General features: G+C 40.1%; 1 protein-coding gene across 2 annotated transcripts in view; it reads left to right on the plus strand.

The window, feature by feature from the left end:
* Positions 1 to 26,745, plus strand: part of SH3RF3 (SH3 domain containing ring finger 3) — a 211,394-nt gene extending 184,649 nt beyond the window's left edge. For both annotated transcript variants that reach the window (XM_034419369.3, XM_087895400.1), the window contains 3 exons: positions 1,811 to 2,145; positions 22,477 to 22,814; positions 26,252 to 26,745. In XM_034419369.3, coding sequence (XP_034275260.2) covers positions 1,811 to 2,145; positions 22,477 to 22,814; positions 26,252 to 26,420 — 842 coding nt within the window. In that variant the 3' untranslated portion in view covers positions 26,421 to 26,745. The remainder of the gene's footprint in view (positions 1 to 1,810; positions 2,146 to 22,476; positions 22,815 to 26,251) is intronic.
* Positions 26,746 to 27,739: the final 994 nt, after the last annotated feature.

Here is a 27,739-nt window from a genome sequence, read left to right on the forward strand (position 1 = left end):
ATTATATATTCCAGCAGCTTTTCAGAATCATTTCAGAAATACTTTCTGATGATCACCAGATTGCTTTCCTAACATACAATACTGATTTGTCCTAAACACATTAAGAAAAAGCAGCCTCTGATCAGAAGTGAAATAGAATGGACTTGGGTTTTTAGGTGACTGTTTCAAATCACAGAATAAGTGGCTCGTTATCCCACATTTTCAAGAAGATTAACTCATTACAAAGGTCTTATTTTTAAATGGCTATATATTGCCTGTAGGTTCTGCTAGACATTAAAGAAAGAGAAAAACAGCTATTTATTATGTTTATTGTATTGTACATCTAGTGTAAATGTTACAGCAACATCATATGATTCCAATTAGCATTTAGCTTGCTATCTTTTTCTCAAACTGCAACTTCCAGACACTTACTAAGAGGAACCCCATGTAGAGCATGTTGCAGTACTCAAGGTATCCAAGAAAATAATCCCTGCCAAGGGATTATTACTCAAAGATAGACATGTGCATTCCGCATCAAAGATATTATTAATGGTAGCCAACATTCATGGAATGTTCTCAGGCTGCAAATCTGTTCTTTCAAGGATAATGCAACTCTTTCTGAGATAGTCTGATACTTAAGACCTGAGATCAGTTTCCTATTTCCCAATAGCACCTTGTCTTGTTTGTATCCATCTTTCATTATCAAACTTACATAATATATACTGACTGCTACCTAGGAATTGAACGCATATTAATGACAATCCATTCCAAAGTTCCAGATAACCTCTTCCAGTATCATGTTGTAAATATTGAACTGTTAGTCCTACCAGGTAAATCAGACCAAAAATCAACTTCATGAGAAGGTTAAGTTTACTTTTATTGAGAGAGGCTATAATAACAGAATCCTCCAAGTCTGATTATGCTGAACCTCCTCCCCTTCTTATGTCTATGTGGATTAAGATGTTTGAGCTGTTGCCACATACTTTGTGCTTGTTTTGAATTCAAGATATATTTTTTCCTCATTCCTGGAGATGGATCTCACCTGTCTCCCTCAAGACAGTTATTCTGTACATGAATAGCATGGGAGATAAAATGAAATGGCCCTGTGGACTAGGATAAGTCTACAATCTAGGTGTCAAATCGCAGCTTTTCAGTATCATCTTCTGGACCCAGCCTGACAGGAAGATTCAGAACCACTGTAAAATGATACCCAACGATTCAGCTTCCCCAGGGAGTCCAGAAGGACTCGTCTCTCCATATATCTTGTCCACATCCTTAAAACCTAGATAGCTAAAAACAATTCAAAATAGTAGAACAAATAATTGCTGATGTAACACCTGTATAAATAATCTTCTCAGAATTCCAACTCAAAATTAATCTGATTGACTTTCCCCACAAGTTGTTCAAGTGTTCTGGATTCCTTCATCTGTCAGAATAGAGTACAGTAGGGGAGTTAATAAGACAGCTTCCTGAATTCATATGTAAGTAAGAAATGTTGTCATTTTCAGTTAAAATATTCCATATTGCTTTTATTTTAGAAGTATTATATGAAAATCTTGTTCAATCTGATCCTGAGTATATTTTCTTGGACTACATTTATTTCTGAATTGCATGCAGTTTTGCATATAGTTAATCAAGATATAAGATGAACATTTTAAGCTTTTGCACAGCTTCTACTGAGATGATACTGTTTCTGTATTGTAGATGAGCTATAATCAAAGAGTTTCCAACTGAATTTAGTAGTTTGGATTGTTCAAAATCTCCTATTATATCCCCATTTCTAAATTACTTTTCCCCCCCTCCTATTTCCTTACCCCCTTTTTTTTTTTAGTTGTTCACAATTCTGTGCAGGCCCAGGATCGGCCCACAGCCACAGTCTCACCACTGAGAAGCCAGAATTCTCCATCTCGCCTCCCAGCAACTGTTATCAGATCACACTCGGTGGTTTCTCCACAACATATCCACCACTCTCCTGTGCATGTCATCCCTGGAGCACAGTGTGCCAGACCTATTATTCCTCTCACTTCAGCAGCTGCAGCAATTACTCCTCCCAATGTCACTGCAGTCAATCTGAATGGAGAAGCTGGAAATGGGCCCATCAGTAGCTTGGTGACTTGTAGCCCAACCAACACAGCTTGCAAAACAGAAGAAAGGAAAAATGAAAAGGTAAATGATCATTTTGCAACATGGAAGAGTAGATACATTATGCTGTGCCTTAAAAGAATTACTTAATTTAATTAATTAGCTTACTAGATATGTAATAAATATTCTGTTTCTGTCACAATCATCATTGCATTTTGATGTCAGTTTTTTAAAGAACTCTGGAGATTGCATCAAAGGTTTTCAAAGGATATATATATCCTTGGGGTATTCACTCCTGATTAATTTACTGTTTATACATTTTTTAAAAATTTAGATTTGGAGCTGCTGACTGGTTGAGTGAGTACCTACATATTAAGAAATTCACTATCTTCTCCATCTGTTGTACCTCTTTGATTGTTATGCTTTCTGTAAATGCTACAAATTTGATAGCATTGGTATACAAAATAAATATCAAATAGTCTTTTGCCATATATGCAGATTCAGCCAAAATGGATTAATTAAACTGAAGATGTTAAATGACAGGTAGCCTTGGGGGTTTAGAGTCAATTAAAACATTGACACATATATGTTTGAGGCTGTTTTAATAGTACTGTAAACATTTCTGGTTCTTTCAGAAAATTGCACTTGCAGACTTTGGTAAAACAGGACAGGACAGAGTTAAATATGATGATGAATATATGATTGATTCTCTAGAGATGCAGGCATATGGAGTTCACTTTCAGAACAGTCTTTCAGTGTCAGTGCAGTAACATGTTAATGAAGGTTAGTACCAAGCTGATCTAAACATGCTAAACTCAGTAGATCGTTAACAAATACAGTACTGTATTTTGTTTCCATATAGAGTTTACACATGTTGTAACTAATCACTCTCCTGCATAGGTGATGATGAATGCTGTCTATTAAAAGCTACTTGCAGAACTTCATGATTAATCACTGTTTAGAAGTATTGGAGCGAAAATCTGAATGTGTAAAAGCATTCCTCCTTATTAGTCATAAGTTTTGTTGCTAAAGGTAAAGGTTTCCCTGTCCAGTTGTGTCCGACTCCAGGATGCGGTGCTCATCTCTGTTTCTTGGCCAAGAGAGCCAGCATTGTCCAAAGACATTTTCAAGGTCAGGTGGCCACCATAGCTATATGCAGAAGGCATACAGAACGCTGTTACTTTCCCATCAAAGTGGTAACTATTAATCTACTTTGCATGCTTTTGAACTGCTAGGTGGACTGGAGCATTTTTGTTTAGTTTTGGATGGATCTTTTGTTCCCTCTTCTTCTATTTTTGGGGCCATTTAAAAAAATACAAATTACCAATTAGAATAGAGTAGAGTAGAGTAGAGTAGAGTAGAGTAGAGTAGAGTAGAGTAGAGTAGAGTAGAGTAGAGTAGAGTAGAGTAGAGTAGAGTAGAGTAGAGTAGAGTAGGATTTTTTATTCAAGTGTGATTGGACACACAAGAAATTTTTCTTGGTGCATACGCTCTCAGAGTACATAAAAGATACATTAATCAAGAATCATAAGGTGCAACACTTAATGATAGTCATAGGGTACAAATAAGCAATCAGGAAACAATATCAATATAAATCGTAAGGATACAAGCAACAAAATTACAGTAATACAGTCATAAGAGGAAGGAGATGGGTGGTGGGAACAATGACAAGATTAATAGTAGTGCAGACTTAGTAAATAGTTTGACAGTTTGAGGGAATTATTTGTTTAGCAGAGTGATGGCATTTGGGAAAAAACTGTTCTTGTGTCTAGTTGTTCTGGTATGCAGTGCTCTATAGCATCATTTTGAGGGTAGGAGTTGAAACAGTTTATGTCTAGGATGTGAGGGGTCTGTAAATATTTTCACAGCTCTCTTTTTGACTCATGCAATATACAGATCCTCAATGGAAGGCAGGTTGGTAGCAATTGTTTTTTCTGCAGTTCTAATTATCCTCTAAAGTCTGTGTCTGTCTTGTTGGATTGCAGACCCAAACCAGACAATTATATAGAGGTGCAGATGACAAACTCAATAATTCCTCTGTAGAACTGTATCAGCAGCTCCTTGGGCAGTTTGAACTTTCTGAATTGGCACAGAAAGAATATTCTTTGTTGTGCTTTTTTGATGATGTGTTTCATTTCATTTCATTTCATTTTATTAAATTTGTATACCGCCCTACTCCCGAAGGACTCAGGGCGGTGAACAGGCACAAAATAAAACACATAAATATAAAAGTTAAAAAACATGATTAAAATCCAATTAAATAATTTTTGCCCAAGACAATTAAAACTCCCAATAATTTAAAACGAATTAAAATTTCAATTTAAAAATTTAAAAGAAGGGGAGAAAATTAGGCCAGGCCGGCCTGCTGGAATAGGAGTGTCTTCAAAGCATGGCGGAAAGTGCGCAGATCCGGGATCCTCCGTATCTCCGGGGGGAGCTCGTTCCAGATAGTAGGTGCCCCCACAGAGAAGGCTCTCCCCCTAGGGGCCGCCAGTCGACATTGTTTGGCTGACGGCACCTGGAGGAGCCCCTCTCTATCAGAGCGTACCGGCCGGTGGGAGGCTGTTTGTTGTAGTAGGTGGTCCCGTAAGTAGCCAGGTCCTAAGCCATGGAGCGCTCTAAAGGTGGTAACCAAAACCTTGAAGCGCACCCGGAAGACCACCGGGAGCCAGTGCAGCTCGCGCAGGAGAGGTGTCACACGGGAGCGCCATGTTGCTCCCATAACCACCCGCGCGGCCGCACTCTGCGCCAGTTGGAGCCTCCGGGTGCTCCTCAAGGGGAGCCCCATGTAGAGAGCGTTACAATAGTCCAGGCGGGAAGTGACGAGGGCATGAGTGACTGTGTGTAGAGAGTCCCGATCCAGAAAGGGATGCAACTGGCGAATCAGGCGAACCTGATGAAAGATCCTCCCGGTCACGGCCATCAAGTGCTCTTCTAAAGACAGCCGTGAGTCCAGGAGGATGCCCAAGTTGCGAACCCTCTCCGTGAGGGCCAGCAATTCGCCCCCAATAGTCAGCGATGGCGTCAACGGACTATATCGGGACGTCAGAAACCACAGCCACTCGGTCTTGGATGGGTTGAGCCTGAGCCTGTTCCTCCCCATCCAGATCTGCACGGTCTCCAGACACCAAGACATCACTTCAAGGGCATCATTGGGGTGGTCCGGGGTGGAGATGTACAGCTGGGTGTCATCAGCGTACTGGTGGTACTTCACCCCGAAACCACGGATGATCTCGCCCAGCGGCTTTACATAAATGTTGAACAAAAGGGGCGAGAGGACCGACCCTTGTGGCACCCCACATATGAGGGGCCTCGGGGTCGACCTCTGCCCCCTGCCAACACAGACTGCAACCGGCCGGAGAGAAAGGAGGAGAACCACCGTAGTACAGTGCCTCCCACCCCTAACTCTTCCAACCGGTGCAGCATGATACCATGGTCGATGGTATCAAAAGCTGCTGAGAGGTCTAACAGGACCAGGACAGAAGAGCACCCCCTGTCCCGAGCCCTCCAGAGATCATCAACCAACGTGACCAATGCCGTTTCCGTGCTGTACCCGGGCCTGAAACCCGATTGGAATGGATCCAGATACGTCGTCTCATCCAGGTGCTGGGGAAGCTGTTGCGCAACCACACTCTCGACAACCTTCACCACAAAACGAAGGTTGGAGACTGGACGATAATTAACCAACATTGCCGGGTCCAGGGAAGGCTTCTTGAGGAGAGGCCTCACCACCGCTTCTTTCAAGGTGGCGGGGAAGTCACCCTCACCCAATGAAGCATTTATAATCCCCTGGAGCCAGCCTCGCATCACCTCCCGGGAAGCCAGCACTAACCAGGAGGGACACGGGTCCAATAAACAAGTGGTCGCGTTCAGTCTGCCCAGAATCCTGTCCACGTCCTCAGGGGTCACAGGATCAAACTCACCCCAGATAACATAACATGTTTGATGTTAGCTGTCCGTTTTAGATCTTGCGATATGATAGAACCTCGAAATTTGAAGGTCTCTACTGTTGATACTAGGAGTCTTTTTTTTTCCCAAGAGTAAGTTCTGGATAAGTAAAGAGCCATATATTTTATAGATCTCTTATCTTTTAATAATCAATTTAAAGGATGGATTTTTTTGTCCTTATTCAGTAAAAAATGCTAAAGAACAAATGAGACCAATTCAGTTAATGGGTCAACTTTCTTCTTTAGCTACATTGCACAGTTTTTAGTCCAGCATGGTTATACATTTTAATTTATAATGATTAAACTAATACAGATTTTTATTTTCCCTGTACTGTTTCAGAACTTATTCCAAAATTCAGGTCTCATTGATTGCCCTAAATGGTATAATTCAGGGGTCTGCAACCTTAAACACTCAAGGAGCCATTTGAACCCATTTTCCACAGAAAAGAAAACACCAGGAGCCACAAAACCTGGGTGGGCATGGCCAACTCGACGTCACTCACTTCCACCAGTCACATGACACCTCCCCAGCCACGCCTACCAGCCGGTCATTAGGGCAGAAAACTGGTTGTTTAAAAATACCGGGAACCACAAAACCCTTTTGACATCTCTCTCTCCCTCCTTTCCCTCCTCCCCCCTCTCCCCCTCTCTGTCTGTATTTTTCTGTGTGTGTCTCTCTCTCCCCCTCTCTCTGTATCTCTCTGTCTCTGCCCTGGCCGCTTCTCCATCCCCATCGCCCTTACCTTCTCAGGCTAGGCAAGGAGTGATTGGGAGGGGAGGGCGAGGGGCGGGGCCAGCCAGTTGTGGGCACCCGATAGGGAGCCACAGCAGGGGACCCAAAGAACACATGCAGCTCCAGAGCTGCAGGTTGCTGACACCCGGTATAACTGGACTACTGGTAGTCCTTGACATAGGACCACAATTCAGTTTTGCCCTATTATATGATCTTTCTTGCTACATTGGTTAAGTGAATCGCTGTTAACTTAATACCACAGCTGTTATGTGAATCTGACTTCCCCATTGACTTTGCTTGTTAGATGGTCACAAAAGGTGATCACATGACCCTGGGACACTGCAACCATCATAACCACATGCCAGTTGCCAAGCATCTGATCACGTGACCACAGGGATGCTACAATGGTTGTAAGTGTGAAAATTATGTCACTTTTTTCAGTGCCGTTGTAACTTTGAACAGTCACTAAATGAATGGTTGTAAGTCAAGGACCACCTCTACATGCCATCTTTTTCAAATGTCTGCAGAGCCTGAGCCCTGCCTTGTTCCATTCTCCATTAGCTGATCAAGCAATAGTGTGACTTCTTCTCTTTTTGGGGGGGGATGCTTTGAATTCAGGCTTAAAGGTGCCAAAAGAAACTCTGTGTCTGCACATAATAGTTAGTGTGATTTAAGACTTCATTGGGGGTAACTCCTTTACTAATTCCTGCTGGCTTATGATCTGTAGTCAATCCACCAAATACCTAGATCTTTATTATACACTAAACACCTTTTTCTGAATTTTCTAAATGCAGTATATATTTAGGTTGAAGTTCATATTGGAGATCTTGGCTTTGTGTTCTAATCTATGAAAACAATTTTGAAACTTCTGGTTTGTTTGTTTGTTTTTTAATCCTGTTTTAGTATACATTTTCACATAGTTTATTAGTGACTGATTGGAAAGTTGCTGGCAACATGTGAGCAAGTCAAATCACTGTAGTAAATTTGCTTCAGTCCATTGGGAGCTTCAGATTTTTGGAATAAAAAATATTTGTTTCTGAAGCCTTCAAGTTCCAAGCCTCCTCTTTAGAAGTTAAAACAATTTTAAGTTGAAGCAATAGGATAAATGTGAATGTGGATAATTTAGTATTACAAAGTCAAGCACAGAGGGCAAAACGCCGTGTTGTTTTTATCAATCTTTTTTATAAAAAGGATTTTATAATATATACATTTCTTTCAGGAGTGAAATCCAGCAGGTTCTAACAGGTTCTGGAGAACCGGTAGTAGAAATTTTGAGTAGTTCAGCAACCAGCAAATACCATCTCTGGCTGGTTCCAGAGTGGGGTGGGAATGATGATTTTGCAATATCCTTCCCTCAGGAGGGGAGGGAATGGAGATTTTGCAGTATCCTTCCCCTGGAGTGGTGTGGGAATGGAGATTTTGCAATATCCTTCCCCTGCCACGCCCACCAAGCCACGCACATAGAACCGGTAGGGAAAAATTTTGGATTTCACCCCTGATTTCTTTGGTTTATTACCATAAACCAATCTGCAGCAGTTTATTATTATAAACTATTATTAAAATCACAGAATATAATTTCCTCTTTTCTATTAATTACCAATATGTTATGATTTGATATCAATCTATTTTTCCTCTGACAGTTTCTTTGATAAATAATTTAGCTATTTCATGTCAGGTGTAACTACTGACTTGAACAAAATGATACTGTTCCAGGAGCTTAATTTGATGAAGCAAATCACACTGGAAATGTTTAAACATCTAATTATTCTTTCTGGGAGAAAAAAAACTCTGACTTCTGATAAGAATTCTGATTAAACTTTCCCAAAGCATATGGCACTGTAGCTGCTAAAGAGATTAATATGTTGTTGGTTTTTGGAACAGTTTATGAATCCATCATCAGCGACAGAGCATCTTTATAATTTTCTGATGCCTAAAATATACCCAAATTAGTTGAAAGCCAGCTATTTGAAAATGCCATTTGTTCCTCTAAGCCAGTAGTAAAATCTGTTCAAAATGTTTAATGTAGGGTAGAATTACCATATGGACTTAAGGAATTATTGATTAGTGCATAATTTCATTCCTGTACACTATGCTTAAAATAGTGTAGTGATTCTTCTTTTTTACCAGTTAGTAAATACCGTGAGTTCTTCTCTGGTGTGACCTACAAATTTACTTACGTATTTATCTTGCAAATTTATATCTTAACGCTGGGCAGCTAACTAAACATAAAATCAAGAATCTCAGTTTAAAAAAAATAAAAATAAAAGATGTCAATTAAAAATAATCAACTCTTCACCAAGATTGTCAAGGAAGGCAAACAGAAATACCCACTTATCCTCCTGGCCATATAGCCTGAGACAGAGCTGGACCTTCTGGAATCGTGGGGGAGGGGGAGGCTTTCCACAGGCCAGACACCACCACAGAGGAGCCCCATATATAGCCACAGAAGTGTTCAGCACAGGGGTGAAATCCAAATTTTTTCCCTACTGGTTCTGTGGGTGTGGCTTAGTGGCCGTGGCAGGGGAAGGATATTGCAAAATCTCCTTTCCCACCCAACTCCAGGGGAAAGATATTGCAAAATCTCCATTCCCACTCCCCCCCCTGGGGCCAGCCAGAGGTGGTATTTGCCAGTTCTCTGAACTGCTCAAAATTTCCCCTACCGGTTCTCCAGAACCTGTTAGAACCTGCTGGATTTCACCCCTGGTTCAGCAGCTACAGTTTTATTCAGCCTTACCTGAGAAATTATTCAGAGACACAAGTATATACCGGTTGCTCAGATCTACTAGAGGAAAAATCAGCTAGAAGTTTAATAAAATAATAATTAAATTAGCCATAGATATTGAGCAGTTGCTACCCATCAGATGAAAGCACGCCGATTTCACACAATGGTATATTTATTTATTTATTTTACACTTTTATTATAGTAACACTCCCATCAAGTTGGATCACAGCGGGTAATGTCACCCCAACAATGACATAGCAAATGTTGTGGAAACAAGTTTATTAAAATAATAAGTAGTGCAGTAATAAAAAATACAGAAGAGACATAAAGGCAAAAAAGTATAACACTACCACAAAAAGACAAATAACAGAATAAAAATAACAGAACTATATGGGAAAAGCTAAAGTTTTTGTTATTATTATCCGTTTAAATATGATATAGAAGGGACAATCTAAATAGACTGGGTGAGACAATTTCATAATAGTGGGCTACCACTGATCAGGTCCTAGTAGTTTCAAGACAAGCTTCTTTTTTGGAATGATACACATAGTAGGATTTTATCCAATGAACACAACTCTATAGTTTCCCAAAATAGCATAGATTGAGCCTTCCAGCTGAATGAAATCCCCCCCCAACTCTAGTTCCTCCAGCTTGACTGGATTCACTTTCACTTTACTTGATCCACTCTAAGTAGCCAATGACAGAGTCCTGCGCAACTCCTGACGACAGAAAGGAAAAACTGATCTGAATGCCATCTATGAAGAAAAGTCACCCACCCCAGAAATTGGCAATGTTCCTTATTAGAATCTATCCTAGAAGTAGGAGCGGAACTGTAACAAAGCTATGTGTCAAACAATTAATTGATCAGTAAGTTCAGACCTCCTGAATATTTCTATAGACGTGTGTATGAACACGTGTATGAACAAAGGAATCATGTAGTGTTTTAGCCCAAGTGAAAGGTTAGTCAGGGACTCATAATTCAGATAGAAAGAGCAGCGCAGAAATTTGTGCAAAATTTGTTTTGATGGCCAAAGGCATAGACCATCTTGTGTTAGTGTATTATTAAGTCTTCCCTTCTAAACCACTAGTGGCAAGAAATTGAGTATGTCTAATGAAAATGCTCTTCTGCATAGTTCAGAAAGAATATTATAAAAATAATTAGATGAAGAAAATAATCTGCCAGAGAGGCTTTTGTGGTAGTAATGTGGGACTTTGGTCTTATCTCCTTGCAAGCCCAGGGCTCTCTGTTTAAGCTCTAGTATGATCCTCTTACACTTAGTAGTCCTCAATGGAACTACATCTACATATACATTGAAGACTTAGTAGTCTTCAATGGAACTACACCTACATGGAGTGGAAAATGCAGTGGGGTACCCCAAGGTTCTGTCTTAGGCCCAGTACTCTTCAACATCTTCATAAATGATTTAGATGAGGGGATAGAAGGGGAACTCATCAAATCTGCAGATGACACCAAGCTGGGAGGAATAGCCATCAGTTTAGAACAGGGGTGTCAAACTTGCATTATCACACTGTTGCCACATGACATATCGCAACTTTTCCCCCCTTCACTAAAGCAGACATGGGTGTGGGCATGGCCAACATGTGACGGATCTGGCCCGCAGCCCGACACCCTGCTTTAGAACATAGACTCAAGATCATAAGGACCTTTGTAGACTGAAACACTGGGCTCTATCCAACAAAATGCAATTTGGTGGTGAGAAAGGTAAGATTTATATGCCGCCCTGAGTCTCTGGAGAAGGGCGGCATATAAATCAAATTTAAAAAAAAAAAAAAGGTTTAAACTTAGGCAACAAAAACCAAATGCACAGGTATAGAATAGATGGTACCTGGCTCAAAAACAATAACTGTGAGAGGAGTGTCTCTATATCCTAGTGGACAACTAGGTAGTGAGCTGCAGCTGCCACAAAAGTCAGTGCAGTCCTAGTCTGCATCAACAGAGGGATAGTATCAAGAGCGAATGAATGGTTAGTACCTCTTTATACACACTGGTAAGACTGCACTTGGAATACTGCATCTAGTTTTGGTCACCATGACCACAAAAGATGTTGATACTCTAGAAGGCATACAAAGAAGAGAAAAAGAGATGATTAGGGGACTGGAGGCTAAAACATACAATGAATGGTTGTAGGACCTGGGTATGTCTACTCTAATGAAGAGAATGATTGGGGATGTTTTGATAGCTGTCTTCCAATATTTGAGGGCTGTCACTGAGAAGAGTGGGTCAACCTATTCTCCAAAGGGGTCTATGACAGCTCACCATGGCCAACTCAGCATGGGACAATTCACCATGGCCAACTCACCACAAGACAATTCACTATGGGGCAAGAGTTACAGTAATATCAAAGAAATAGTAGAATAGAATCATTGAAGAAAGAATGCCAAAGGAGGGGCAAAATGATATGTCAATGACAAAAAAAATGTTTTTAAACTATTTTAAATAATTAAATTGAATTGTTGAATTTTCCCGCAGTGAGTTGTCCTGTGGCAAGTTGGTTGTGGCGAATTGGCCATGGCGACTTGATCGTGGTGAGTTGGCCATGGCGATTGTCCCATTCCATCTCCAAAGCACCTGAGGGCAGGACAAGAAGTAATGGGTGGAAGCGGATCAAAAAGATCCAACCTAGAACTAAGGAGAAATTTCCTGACAGTGAGAATAATTAATCAGTTGTGGGTGCTCCATCACTGGAGGTTTTTAAGAAGACAGTCATTGGTCCAGAATGATAGACAGTCTCCTACTTGAGCAGGAAGTTGGACTAGAAGACCTCCAAGATCCCTTCCAACTCTGTTAATGTCTTGGACCTAACATCATAAAAAAATAAATTCCTTTTGTTCACAAATTACATCTTGGACTATCATTCAGAAAGAAGTGTTGGTGTTTAAAGCAAATTTGAGTATTTTAAATGTTTAACATTAAATTAGTTCAAGATTGAATTTCATTTCAGTTTAGTATATTGATTATAGTTCCTGTATTTTTTTGGTCATAGTACATTTAAGAATATGCATTTTAGATCCAGAAAATAGTAAAATAAGAAAAGCAAAATAGTATGCAGCTGCAGACATAGATTCCCCTCATTTCTAATTTATTCTTAACTATAGAAATGTAGTACTGCCAAATTTTGTTCTGCAATGATAAAAGCTTGATTTAACTGCTAAAGTTCAATTTCCTTTTAATATACAGATGGGATTCTGTTCAGTGCATGTGGCCCACAGCTTTCCCTGTGCCAAAAGGCGGATCTGGCTGGTTCAGTAATAGTCACATGATTCATTAGAAATTTGACATATCTGGAAAATTGTCATTTTTATTGTTTAAGTAGTTGCTGTTTAGTCCCTATGGAACAGGTAAAGAACATTCGTAGGATTTTTCATTTGCTAAACAGACCCTGTTGATAATTTGCTAAGATTCCTGAAAGGTTGTGTTTAAACAAAAATGAAGAATTGGATATTATATAAAGCCAAACTATTTTAATCCTATAATGTAAATTGTGCAGTGTATCATTCTCTAGCTCTTTTCCACACCCATCTTTTTCTCAGAAATAGGTTACAGAATCAAAGTTCAGCACAGAACCAGGCATACTTTACTCTTGGAACACCCATGGTGAGAACTCCCAGAGTGATCTGCTTGTCTTCTTCTCTTGAAGAATATGCTTGTCTTCAATTCACATTTTGCATACTGATTTGGCAGCAAAACAATATTTGCAAGGAGCATAATATTGGTGGGTTTTTTAAACATAAGTTTTAATATGTTTCATTTGGTGCATCAGACAGTACAAACTAAGACTATCATTCTACAGTAAATAACTAAACAGTATCTTCAAAATCCAAGAATCTTGAGAAATTACAGTGGGTCTAGGAGATTGTTCCCATCCTTCCGCTTTTTAATTTTGGAAGCCCCACAGTTTTGACTCCAGGAAGAAATCATACTGCTCTGTTGAATACATAAAAAGGTAAATGAGTTGGCACAGCTGTAAGCTTTATTTCTATTATACAGTATGCTCTTTCAGGAAAGGTAACTAGTTCGGGGGTGAAATGCTCCTGGTTCGGACCGGATCGCCCGATCCAGTAGTGATGGCGGTGGGTGGTTCAGAGAACCGGTAGCACAAATCCCTCCCCACCCCCATGCCCAGCTGAGCCATGCAATCATCAGAGGCTTTTTATTTTATTTTTAAAAGCATTTTTTCTACAACCTCTTTGGCCAAAAAAAATGCTTTTAAAAGTAAAAACAAAGCCTCTGCCGATCAGGCAAGTCAGCTGGGATCGTCAGAGGCTTTAAAAAAAAGAAAAGCCTCTGTCGATCAGGCAAGTCAGCTGGGATCGTCAGAGGCTTAAAAAAAAAGAAAAGCCTCTGTCGATCAGGCAAGTCAGCTGGGATCATCAGAGGCTTAAAAAAAAAGAAAAGCCTCTGCCGATCAGGCAAGTCAGCTGAGATTGTCAGAGGCTTTAATAAAAAGAAAAGCCTCTGTCGATCAGGCAAGTCAGCTGGGATCGTCAGAGGCTTTAAAAACAAAGAAAAGCCTCTGCCGATCAGGCAAGTCAGCTGGGATCGTCAGAGGCTTTTAAAAGCATTTTTACAACCTTTTCAGTCAAAGAGATTGTAGAAAAAAATGGTTTTAAAAGTAAAAGTAAAAAAAAAAAGTTGGCCATGCCCACTCAGTCATATTACCCCACCACCATCAAGCCACGCCCACAGAACCGGTAATAACAAATTTTACATTTCACCACTGAACTAGTTGTGTATCTTACTAAGTGTAAGTGATGACCCCAAGTGACAAACATGGCTAGGGGGTCTTTATGTTGGGAATATAAAGGATAAAGACCTTGATAGAGAGAGGGAAGGTCTGTTATCAAGGCAACAAATAAATCAACATAGATTAAGTCCATACAAAGTTACTTACAAAAACATCTAACACAGGAACCGTCCTAATTCACATGAAAATAAAAGAAGGAAAGATTCAAATCTGCAAGATTTTGTTACTATAGCCATTTTACTAATATATGTATATATATAGCTGTAAACCTATGCAGCAACAGTTTCTTGATGTGGTCTACCTTGTAAGTCTAATAATTTGTACAAGTTCATCGTGTGTACCAGTTGCACCCCTTCTTGGACCGGGAGGTCTTGTTCACAGTTAATCAAGCCTTAGTCAATTCGTATGTGGATTACTGTAATCTACAGTAAAGACTAAAGAATAAAGAGCAATTGGAACTCACAATTGTCCGGAATGCAACAGTATAGACAGTTTTTGGTGTTTCTGGTGGTAGGCTGATATAAGACTGCTCCATGAGCTGCATTGCCTTCTGGTAAGCTTCCAGATATGATTCAAGATACAATAGAACCTCTGGTCACGAACGCTTCTGACCACAACCAAATTGGGTTCTGACCAAAAAATTCACAATTTGTTTTTCGCGGCCGATTTCCCCTTCCATGCCATTTTTTTTGTAAGCGCCAAATTTCCAAAATTAGGTTCGGGTCATGACGAAATCGGATTGCGACCAAAGTTATGGAACGAATTATGGTTGTGACCAGAGGTTCTACTGTATCTTTCTTACCTATAAAGCCCTATATGGCATAGGGTTAGTTTGTTGGACTGCCTTTCTTCATTGTTTCTGCTCTCCCTACCAGATGTAGCAGAGAGGACATGCTCTGAGCACTTCTATTAAACAATTTCATCTTGCTGGACCAGGAGTTGTGACTTCTCTATGATAGTGACTTGAAAACCCTGTTCAACTTTCGCAAGGTTCTGAAGACCTGGCTGTTTCTCCAGGCATTTGTACCAGGAGTTTGGCGAGCTCTACTGCTGCTGCATGTGGTTTTTCATAATTGGATTTATTCTTTATCTCAGGCAACATGAGTTATCATTTGCATCTATTGTTTTAAATCAGTTAGTGGCCTACTCAGGGATCAGTGTGATTGGCTAGTTCAGGCTAAGTAATGTTTGGCTGAAGGTGCTTCCTGGGAGCTGAATATACAGTAGGAGCTATACAAAACACGTTTGAGATTCTAGGATGGTGAAAACAATATGGAGAAACTATAGGGTTTAAAGTACTTTGGAAATGTCTTGCAAATGGAATAAATTATGGTGAGGCAGAGCTCAAAATCTGGATTAGATGTCTCAGTATTTTCAGCTACTGTTTGTAATCCATGGTTTTATTTCTATATGTAGAAGACCTGTTTACAAGTAAAGGTACAAAGAATCTATGAATAATAAAATTCTATATAAATTGACATATCAGAAATTCATCAAAAAGAATGAGCAAACACAAGGAAGTATCAAGGAAGACTCCCATACAAAATAAACATTAAAGCCCTTTCACTGTGCTTGTTTAGGCCCACTGTCCTGTGATTCAAATAATTTGAAATGTTAGCTTTAAAGCAAATTATTGATCTTATTCCCATTTGGATTGTACATTGGGCTGTAGATCCTTTACTTCATTTATTTTGTGGCCATGAAGGTTTCAGATCATAAAACACTTATCTATAAGAGTTATCTCATGCTTAGCATTTTACCTGCCATTTCTTTCCTAACATTACAGCAAAAGATCTATAGTAACAATCAATGGATGATTGTTTCTCAGGCTGGCAATTAACTCAGTCAAATGTATGAACTCCAACTGTCAATACATAGTATGCTTCAAATTACGTAATAAAACAGGTTTCTCTCATGTTGTTAGCTTTAGCACTTCTTCAAACGTGCTTAAAAATGACTTTCCTTAAACATTTGTAATCTTCAGAATATTCTTTCATGCTAACGAACCAGATTCTACTTTGAATTTATTGCCAGGACATCTCAGAATATATTTTATTAAAATCTCATGAAAGGACTTATCCCACGTGTCCATTCCAGAATTTTCCCAATCCCATTCAGGCAATTCTGTATCATGGATTTTAATATTCAAAATACAAACCTTAAAAAAATGAAGAAAAATATTTTAAAATTAAAATTACGGTTAAATTTAAAACCATTGTATAGTATTTATAAATGAAGATGTTAGGATAGAAATTAACATATATGAATGTTTGATAGTAGGATACAAACATATGAGATGCAATTGGATATTACTTGATCCTTTCAATAAAAATCCCTTGAATTACATTAAATGTTATGTGTGTGATAGGAGCATTAGTGGCCATAGCAGAGGTATGCCATAAATGAATATTTAAATCCAATCCGGCAGCTGTTAATTTCTAACAGAATACTTCTTTTTGATTACCTCCTAACAGCGAAGAAATTTCTGATTCCAGGTTTTACAGACTGCAAGAAATAATCCCATTTGCTCACTTTTCTCCATACAGTAGGAGGAGAGGAAATTTAATAAATGCAAAGTCTACTTGAGAGTCAGAATAAGAAAATACAAGAGTTGTTAGGCAGGCCATATAAATTATTTAGAATAATATTTCAAATGCACCAAACGTATTGATCATTCTTTTATTACCATTATTAACAGGGTAAGCATTATCATTCTGCAACCCTATGAAATTTGGCACACATGTGTTTCTTTTGTTCTTCTCTGTATGTGTGCAGAGAGGGAGCCATGCATTATTATCTCAGCTGAAGGAGAAAGCTCATTCAGCTCAGGCAATCCTGACTTTTGTGTGCTGGACTACAGTTAAGTTTATTATTACAGATCAAGGACCAGCAAGGATCCAGCAGTTTGTGCCAAATCCTAGCTTCAGTCAAGTCACAATGTATTTTTATTTTAAAAATAGCTACATTCAGCAGCCTTCCTCCAGCAATGTTTGCCATTCCATTAACACCCCCTTTCTTTCCATCTTGTCACATGGAAAAGAACCTTTAAATAGCCAAATAGTGCTATGTTCTTTTCTCTATGTGGAAGAATAGTTGGCATGCAGAAGTTTGTTCAAGCTGTTCTTCTCTTCTAGGTTCCCAGTGGTACAGTGGTAGGCTTCAAAAAATTTTACTACCGGTTCTATGGGGTATGGTTTGCTTGGTGGGCGTGGCTTGGTGGTCATGTGATTGAGTGGGCATGGCCAACTTGACATCACTCACAGCTACGGCCACTCAGTCACATGACCACCCTACCTAGCCATGCCCACAGAAAAAGGTAGGAAATTGTTTTGAATTTCTACCTATCTACTTATTTTCTGCCTAGGCCTGGCCTAATCTATCAAAGGCCTCCTCCTGCATGCCGCCCTGCCCTCCCTTCATCAGTCACACGTGTCACCACATTTCCCCTCCTTCAGCCCTAATCCCGCTTCCTTCCCCACCACCACCTCTTTCTTTGGGCTGCTTACCTTCCTCCCGTGGTGGCTGGTCCGGAGTCCGGAAGGCAAGCTGACCTCCGGTAGCTTTTGGTGGCCTCCAGCCAACCGTCGCTGCCATGAAGCAGCTCTCAAAGAGGCAGCAGCTGGGAGGCTTCTCGCAGTCACATCGAAAAAGAAAAAGCCTCCCAGCTGCTGCCTTTTTGAGAGCTTGTAAACTGTTGCGGCAGCTGGCCGCAGGCTGCCGAAAGCTACTGGAGGTCGCCGAAAAAGCCGTGTCATCACTAGAGGGACCCAAAGATACCTGTGCCCCATTGCAGTGTTCCCTGCTAATAGTGAGGTTGGTGCTGGCAGTTTTGATATACTTTGGCCATTATATCACAAGGGCAACCAAAGCCCAATTTTAATATTTCAAGGATGCTCACACTATTTTGCGCAAGTTGGATCTCTAATCTGGAGAGTACTTTGCAAGGCAGCGTTTTTTTCCAAACCCCACCAGTTAGAAGGAACACACACTGAGGACACTTCTGTCATTCAGCATGCTTCATTTACTGCTTTCACTTAAGATACTTCTGTTATTTCTGATACAGAAAATGATTTTGTCAGTTGTGCACAAAATTTCTCATCTGAAATACTGCATGTTCTATTTGCTGTTCGCTGGGAAAATATTTGCAGTTAAACCGTAGGCATTCTCACAAACACTTCTAAAATATGTATTGTGGGCATTTTAATGCTTTTCTTAAAGGGTGGATTTAGGGTAACAATTTTTTCTTTAGGAGGTAGCATTTTGATGCATAGTTTTTGCTAACATATTTGTTTGGATTATATTTTCATTTATGTACTAATTTTTGAGTTGCCAAACACATTACAAAATTGTGAAGATGTAATTTTGGGTATGCAACAAAGGCTAGCAAATCCAAATGGTATATTTGACTACAAACTTCTGATAGGTTTCTAATCAATCCTAAGAATCACCATCAATAAGATTGTACATGGTCGATAGCATGCGTGTCAGTGGCTCCTGATTCTTCCTATCAGATGATCCAACATCCAACTCATGTACATAAAGATTTGACCAATCGTTGAATGTGTAGCTATATAGGAGTATTGCCAGAAAAATCAACCAGAAATTATTAGGCGCCACGGAAATCAGAAGATTCAGGCAGTTCAGATGAGTATAAAGATTTATTGCAAGCTTGAGCTCTCTACAAGAAACTGAACTATTAGCAGTCAAGGGAAAAGAGTAGGAGTTAAGAAAGTCCAATTCAAGTTGGACTGGACTTACATCTCTTGTGGGCTCACAGGGACTCATGACTGATGACACATTTGACCCCTCCCTCAGGCTCAGCCTGGTCAACTCCTACAGAAATGCTTTCTTTAACTGATCAAAGAACTGTAGGTTAGGTTGGAAGAATAGAACTAGCCAAGACAAGTTTTTAATTCCTTTTTACACATAGTAATGAAGAAGAGAACAGAATAACAGAATTGAAAGGGAACTTGTAGGTCTTCTAGTCCAGTGTTTCCCAAACTTGGCTATTTTAAGATGCATGGACTTCAATTCCCAGAATTCCCCAACCAGTATGCCTGGTTGAGGAATTCTGGGAGTTGAAGTCCATACATCTTCAAAGGGTCAAGTTTGGGAAACACTGTTCTAGTCCAACTCCCTGCTCAAGCAGGAGACCCTATACTAGTGATGGCGAACCTTTTTTCCCTCGGGTGCCAAAAGCAAGTGTGTACACGAAATAGTGCACGTGCCCACGCCCATAATCAATGCTCTCTGCACATGTGCGCACGACCCCCTGTGCATGCGCGCATGACCCCCGTGCCCCATTTTGGGCCTAGCAGGCCTCCCTGAAGCCTCTGGAGGCTGGAAAAGGCTTTCTTGGAACCTGGGGAGGTGGGGGAGGCAACGACCTCCCCCACCCGAGGCCCTCCAGAGGCTGAAAACGGCCTCCCAGAGCCTCCACACAAGCCCTGTACTTACCTGGCATCCAAAACGGGCCTAATGGAGACTCCTGGGAGGGGAGGGGCGGCATGGAAGGGGCCAGCCGAAAATCAGCTGGCTGGCGTGCGCAAGCGCACTGGAGCCGAGCTAGGGCAACGGCTCGTGTGCCCACACGATATGGCACGTGTGCCACACCTGTGGCACACGTGCCATAGGTTCGCTATCACGGCCCTATACAATTTCAGACAATTGGCTGCCCAATGTCTTCTTAAAAGCCTCCAGTGACGGAGCATCCACAACTTCTAAAGACAAGCCGTTCCACTGGTTTATTGTTCTCACCGTCATGAAATTTCTCCTTTGTTCTAGGTTGCTTCTTTCCTTAATTACAGTACATTTCCTGCTTTGTATCTTGAGTTTTTCCTTCCTTCCCATCTTCTTGTTTGACAGGTTATCTTGAGGTTTATGCTTGGAATTAGATCCTAAAGTTTGGTCACCCTCCCACCTCAGTTTTTGTTTGAAGCCCTTCAGATAAACTGATCTAGTCGTTTTCCAAATTCATCCTTCCCAGTTCTTGTGAGATGCAGCCCATCCCTTGCCAGAAGCCCTTCATGTATGTAATGCAGACTGTGATCTAATTCTAATGAATTAATTCTAATGAATTAATATTCATTACTCAGATTTATAGGCTGATTGAATGTTCCATCTCTGCAACAAGTGTTTTTTAATGTAAAAAAACCTCAATACTAATCATAAAAAATTCCTAATTCATCAAGAAAACATTTTTGCATAGTAAACAGTCACAGTGTCTAGGAGAGCTATCTTACTCGGGTTCCTGAAGACATCCTGATATAACAGACAATTGATGGCTTTCCTGAATTTGACATTATATAGATGATCTTGCCAATCAGCCTAAATATTTGTTTCCATGCCAAAAAATTATTAAGACATTACTTTTTCTGGATCTGGATCTGGAGCCCATTAAGCTGAATTTAATTAGGGCAAAACAAAATTCAGCTAGCATGTTTTAAGGCTGCCCCAACCCCAAACTGGGTAGACTTGCCAAAGTTTTAAAAACAAGAATGAATACTTTTTAAGTGTTGTATTGTGAATACTTTGTACTGCCAGGCAAGAAAAAGTAGACTCTTGACTCACAACTGTTGAAAATCAGGATGAAACTTAGCAATAGCGAAGGAGGAGAAACATAAGTTCCATAAAATATACAGAAACAGGTGGTAGTTTAATGTGATTGAGATAGAATCCCTGGGAGTTGGGCAGCTTGTAAATGGGCAGCATATCATACAGGGCAGGTATCACAAACTCCCCATAGCACATTGTTTCTGCCCCTGTCACACCAGAGGTAGAATGAATTACAGGCGCTCTTTTATATTGCAGGTTTTATATAACATTGTAAGAAAACCTTAAATTTTCCTTTCTCGCAGGAGTCCCCGGACAATCAGGCAGTTTCTGTGTTGATTTTCTGCTCACTGATAAGATTTTTATACAACCTACAGTGCACATTTTGTTACTTATCATCAAGGCTTTGGCAAGGGCTCTGTAGTAGGATTTAAGATGGATTGTTGTATATGCTTATTTGTGTTTTCTCTTGTTTTCTCTCTCCCTCCCTCTCTCTTTCTCTCTCTCTCTCTCTGTTGGTTAAATTGAAAGTTGAAATGAAATGGAATAGAAAGCCATGTTTAAAGTGACAGATTAAGGAACCTACAGGTATTCTTGACTTATGATCACAACTGGAACCAAAATTTTGGTTTCAAAGCAAGATTGTTGTTAATTGAATCATGCCTGACTTTAATATAGTTTGATATAGTTATTAAATGAATCCGGCTTCCCCCAAAGATTTTTCTTGTTGGAAACAGCTGGCAATGTTACTAAATGAATGGTTATAAGTTGAGAACTATCCATGTATTACAACTGGGATAACCTCTATTTAGCTACTATCTTTCACCTTAACTCATGAGACTGAACTAATGCAAGAACAAAATGGGAGAGTATAGTGCCATATGTCACTTTGTGTTTCCTGGAAGGCAAGGCAAGCCAAGACAATTAAATTAACAAAAAATAAATATTTAGAGGAAACCACATGGGGCTTGCTTGTATGTTCAGTTACAACTCCCGTTGTTGCTAGTCAGAATGATCCACTATCATTGTCAGCTAAAGATGATAGTATCAAGGCTGACTTAAAAGATCTGGTGAAAAGGAAAATTGTGCACTGTAAGAAAATATTGATTTCATGTTCTGATCTCACAAAGGCCCCAGTGCTGGGATCAGTCAAAAGGAGGGAAGCAAGAGAAATAAGCAGAGAAACAACATGCTTGTAGGAACAACCAATTTCTTGTTGCACCAAGGACTTAGACATTCAGTGTTCTGTTTCCCCCATGGGTAGACTCAAACATTATTGCCTTTTCAAATTTCAGCAGTTTAGAGTTGCCTATTCCCTCCCTGGGATGAATCATTTGTCCTTATTGCAATGAAATGTAATACCAACTCCAGTATTGAACATCACATTTGCAGTCCATAAGGACATAAGCATTTTTGCAAAGATAATGTGTAAATGTTGCTTGCTTTCTTGTTTATTTTTCTGCCTAAATAAAATCCTTCAGTGGAACAACCTGGATGAATATTTTGGTTTATAGTATATGTGTATGCACGCACGCACACACACACACAAAAACACAGATACATACTCCCAGCGGTCCATACTTTTCCTGCTGCAAGACTATTTAGCTTTTATGTTGGTGGATATGAAAAAGAGGTGGTGGTGTTTACTTCAATTGCATAATTGGACCTTCAATGGTTTATGTGATCCTCATGCAGAAAGAAAAGAAAAGCGGCCTCTTGAAACTTCTAGCAGGAGCATCCACGAAAAAGAAATCCCGCTCTCCTCCCTCCATGTCTCCAACACACGATCCTATGGCAATAGTGGAAGGGATGCTGCAGGGCGCAATGGGACCTGAACTGTCCTCTCTCTCCAGCCACGGGAGGGCAGGATCGTGCCCTATCGAGAGTGAAATGCAAGGCGCAATGGAGATGGAGCCTCTGCACAGAAAGACGGGATCTTTGGATCTGAATTTTTCTATCCCTTCTCCCATAAGGCAACTGCCGCCTTCAATGGCAACCAGCCACCCAGAAGCTAAGCCGTTGAATCGAGAAAGGTAAGGCCTTAAGTGCCAATACGATGTTTCAACAGCAACGGTATATTTGCAGTTCGTTTCGGCTTTTTTTCCTATTATCAAAGCAAACCAATCAGAAATCTTCCAGAATGGAAAGCGAAGAGATTTATTCCCCCCCCACTTTGTTTGCAATATTGAGGGTGGGGAGAATGATGAAAATAATCATGTCCCACTTGTGATCCTAAGAATGGAAGCTAATCCAGTATTTTGATTGCCAATCAAGTCCAAGTATAACCTCTAACTGAAATTATTTTAATTGTACTCAGGAAGCAGGATTTCCTCTAACTGATTTATTAATTAAATTAATTCATATTCTGAGTTGATGTGGTGGAATGTAGTGCAAAGTCGCAGTTGATCTTTATCCTTTAACAGTTGGTATATTTTTAATCAATAAGAGAAGAATATTAATTTCATCTTTTTGTGAGGAACTTAGTCTTGGAATTATTTGAGCAGCTATATTAATCTGGAAGTTCATTCCACATCCATTTGTTCTTATAAATATAGTCAAAGTGCCTTTTTAAAAATGTGTACCCAAAGCCTCATGTCCCATCTGGGGCACGTCTGATCCACTGATTGGCAGTGAAGAATCACTGCCAATTTACAACATGACACCAGTCACCACTAGATACACCCAAATACTCTGCATTTAGAAGTTTCATATTTCATTCATAAGTATCCTATCTAATTACTGGACTAACTCCAAATTACTGCCTTCCTTTATCTTTCAAAATAGACCCACCCAGACCAGATATAAAACAAAGATTGGAATCCAATTGAAAGAATTAAAGGGGACAAAGGCAAAGTGTACTGAATAGCAGAAACACGTTTGTCATACAAACTCATGTGCCAAATCTAGTCCTACTATTCATTACAAATAACAATAGCAATATGCTTTTTGAGATTTTCAAGCTTCAGCTTCTTTGTTTATTGTCACCTATATATGATACATTGATAAATCAAAACTAGATTGGTCATCCAGATGACCAGCATTTCAGTCTCCTAATACGCCACAGCCTAGGTTAAAATTCACTTCTAATAAATCCAGGCTATGAATTCAGACATTTGAGGTCATATAAACAGGATTATATGTATGTGTTTTTTAAAATCTAGGGCTGACAAAAAGCTGGCCTTTCTAGCCAATTCAGTACTGTCCACAGAGTCTGGTCAAATCTTCAAGAGGATGTCTATAATGGTGGAGTCAAATTTCTGACTATTGTTTATATAAGGATGTTGTTTGTTAAAAATATAAGCAATTACAGAAGAAGCCCTTAAAGGTTTTCATGACCAGAAACTGCTGTTATCTTTCGAACTTCTGCAACATATAATGCTGTCATACCAGTCGCTCTGCCTTCAGGTGTCTTTCTCGGCATGGCCACGTAATGCTATGACAGGAGTTGAGAGAGGCAAAACACAACAATAGCACTAGGATACGTCACCAGGATTGTTAGCTAGTCTGTTTGGTCTGGTTCATGAGGATCAATTTCTACTTCTTTAACATACATCTCTCTTTTTTTCATTCTACATGGAATAAAACATAGGTTTTTAACCAGTATTGTAAAGCACAACTGAAAATGAGAGATTGCAGGAAGATTGTCAACAGTACTAGGGATGGAGAAGGATGTTGGGAAAATCAGAATGAGTGTCTGAGAGGTTGCTAAGAAGATCTTTTTCCTAGCCACAAGATACTAGGAAGACAGGGGTCGGAGCAGGCCAGTGGGAAAAACTGGGAAGATGTAGCCTGAGTTGGAAGCCATTGGAGGAGTCGGCAGAGAAAATCAGGACAGGTCAGTGGGAAGATGTTAGAAAGATTAGGGGGAGTTAATAGGAGGACACTGAGATCAGAGAAGGTAACAACCAAACCAGTGGTTGCCTAATTTAGATAACAGCCATGTGTGTCATGCTCGCAAGCCTCTGGCAACTTTGTGCAATGAATCTGGAGTCATTGCTCAGGCAGCACGTGTCATCTTGAAGACTTGTATAAACATATCAACAGAACCGAGACAAGCCCCCTGGAAGTTTTTCCCTGTGAGAGCTGCTATAGATTGCCATAGAAATACCCCTGCTCTAGGTTAAGGACTGACATTGCATTAGCCTGGTTTGGCAAATCAGCAGAGCATTCTCCTGAGATTTAATCGCTAGTTATTTGTGCTATGTTTCGAACAAAAAAACAACACAAAGGGATATATAGTCAATATTTTTAAGAGACAAAATCTCATGTGTCTCTAAGTATGTATACATATATATGTATCACTTTACAGTTTCATCATTTGTTGATTGGAAATATGTCTAACCCTTCAGTGGAAATTTTGTTGTTAAGACTGATTTTCCATTTTTTTAAAAGCATTTGGGGAATCTGAATCAGTGTCAAGATTGTTGTATCAGTGCAATGCATATCAATCTGAAGAATTCTGGGAAAGAGAAGTTTACACATCCTTTTGCCAAAATGATACGGTCCAGTGAACTATGACTAACTTTCTCTCGTTTTGTTTATCCATATGGAGTTGCAAGATTAGTTGGTATTGTTCTAGCTAAAATTTCTGTAATGTAATAATGCAATTATCTGACACTTGTTTAAAATAATCCAAACACTTATTTATACGTGGTTGAAATTGGCAATGCACCCCAAATGTAAGAGGAGCAGCTCTGCTCTTCCTATCAATTTGATAGGAAATGTTATCTCCAGTCAAACAACATCTCTTGTGCCAAACTTTATTACATCTGTCCATATATATAAGGGAGGTGACAATCAGATTTGGGGGGAGGGGCTTGCCAATTAATTTTAAATCAGAGTATAAATAAATACACATATGCAATCAACATTAAATATATTGCCAGATGAATAGAATAGAATAGAACAGAACAGAACAGAACAGAACAGAACAGAACAGAACAGAACAGAACAGAACAGAACAGAACAGAACAGAACAGAACAGAACAGAACAGAATAGAATAGAATAGAATAGAATAGAATAGAATAGAATAGAACAGAACAGAACAGAATAGAATAGAATAGAATTCTTTATTGGCCAAGTGTGATTGGACACACAAGGAATTTGTCTTTGGTGCATATGCTCTCAGTGTACATAAAAAGACAAGATACGTACAAGATACGTTTGTCAAGAATCATAAGGTACAACACTTAATGATAGTCATAGGGTACAAATAAGCAATTATGCCTGCATGGCAAGCTTTGAACACATAATCTGGCATGGTGTACTGATTCTTCTTTGCATTTCCTGCAATGGCAAGGTGGCAATGATGCTGGCTAATCCTGAGCGGGTATGTTTCTGGGACTGCTAATGGCTGATGTTGACTTCCAGGCACAGAATAAATCAGTCATAAACATGTTGCTTTGTAAATGGATCTACAGTATCTGCAATAAGCTTTCTTTTCTTTTCTTTTCTTTTCTTTCCTGGAAGATACCGTGTGGTGGTCCCGTATCCCCCGCAGAGTGAAGCTGAGATTGAACTGAAGGAGGGTGACATTGTGTTCGTCCACAAGAAAAGGGAAGATGGTTGGTACAAAGGGACGTTACAGCGGAATGGCAGGTCAGGCCTTTTCCCCGGCAGCTTCGTGGAGAGCTTTTGAAGGCTTGGGTTGTGGACTTGAGGGACGTCCTGGAGGAAACGCTGGAGCACAAAACCATATAAAGCAGCAACAAAGGGAAAGTGCCATAATGGGAGCGAGCCATGATTATGATTTCCAAAGGCTCTATGATTGACCACCTGGAAACAAGGGGTCTGGCGGCGCTTTCAAACAGTACATACAGCAGTATGTTGGAGTCGTGCCTTCTACATGGAACAGATCAGAGATGGAGAGGACACACGTTAAAATCCAGCCAGTATATTTCATGTAAATGATAGAGGAATTATGTTTGGAAAAGAAAAGAAACGTGTTGTATCACTGTAATTTATTTCTCTGAGCTGCAGTGTTCTTATTACTGGCCTAGAGAAGAGAAAGAGGGACTGGATTTAAGAGGGCAGCCAGGGAATGCTTGTTGTCTGTCCTCCAAATAATGGGCATATGCAGAAAATATTGCTCACATAGAAAGAACCAGAAGCCCAAAATATAATTTATTTCCACATATACCTCAAAAATACTCTATTCCATGTCCTCATGATGACATTCCCAGCCTGCTACCACAGCCCAAATTTGGCTTTCGTTGATTTGGTTTGGAAGTGGTGTTTCCTCCCATTCTCAGTCCAAAGCTGACCACCAAGAGTGATGAGGGGTTGATGCAGTCAGAGACAGCAATCTGCTTAGCTCCATTTGGCCCAGTAGATCTGCTGCAGAAATGCCTTTTGTAAGTGTTGTAAGAGATACCAGATACTTTGCGTGTGTAGCCTATTTCCGTGGGTTGTGGAGACTGGACTTGGGAATAGGTCTTCCAGGGAATGGCTATTTCCACATCCAAACCCCAAACCCATAAAAAGCATTGGAACTAACAGGACAGATGGGTTGTGGAGGGATATCTTGCTTTCAGTAGGAAGTTCTAGAACAAGCTGTGCGAGAAGAACCGGGAGATAAAGAGGGCTATGGGCAACAGGGAAGCTCTTGCTCATCCCTGGCAAGGCAACATTTCCTGAACTGGGTATCAAATGCCCTTTTTGATGGGGGGGGCACATCACCTGGAAATGAGCAGTCAGCCAAATTTACTACAAAGCCAAACAAGGTGTGGGAATTTTCAGATGTTGGAGAAAATCTGGCCCAGACGGGGGTTGGAGCTGGGACTTCTGCCAGTGGAAAACAGCCTTCCATCTCTTTAGTAGTGACTGGCTGTTTGTCCTTCATTTTCTCCTGTATTTTGTTGCTAGTCCTTGTCCGTGTAGTACTGGGAAGAGAAGCAACCCTCTCCCTATGTGCAGAGGACATGGAGGCAGCAGAGGAACAGGAAAATCATTGGTCCA

The sequence above is a fragment of the Pantherophis guttatus genome, chromosome 5, assembly GCF_059756535.1.
Source record: "Pantherophis guttatus breed Tessera chromosome 5, ASM5975653v1, whole genome shotgun sequence".
In the NCBI taxonomy this organism is placed as follows: Eukaryota; Metazoa; Chordata; class Lepidosauria; order Squamata; family Colubridae; genus Pantherophis; species Pantherophis guttatus.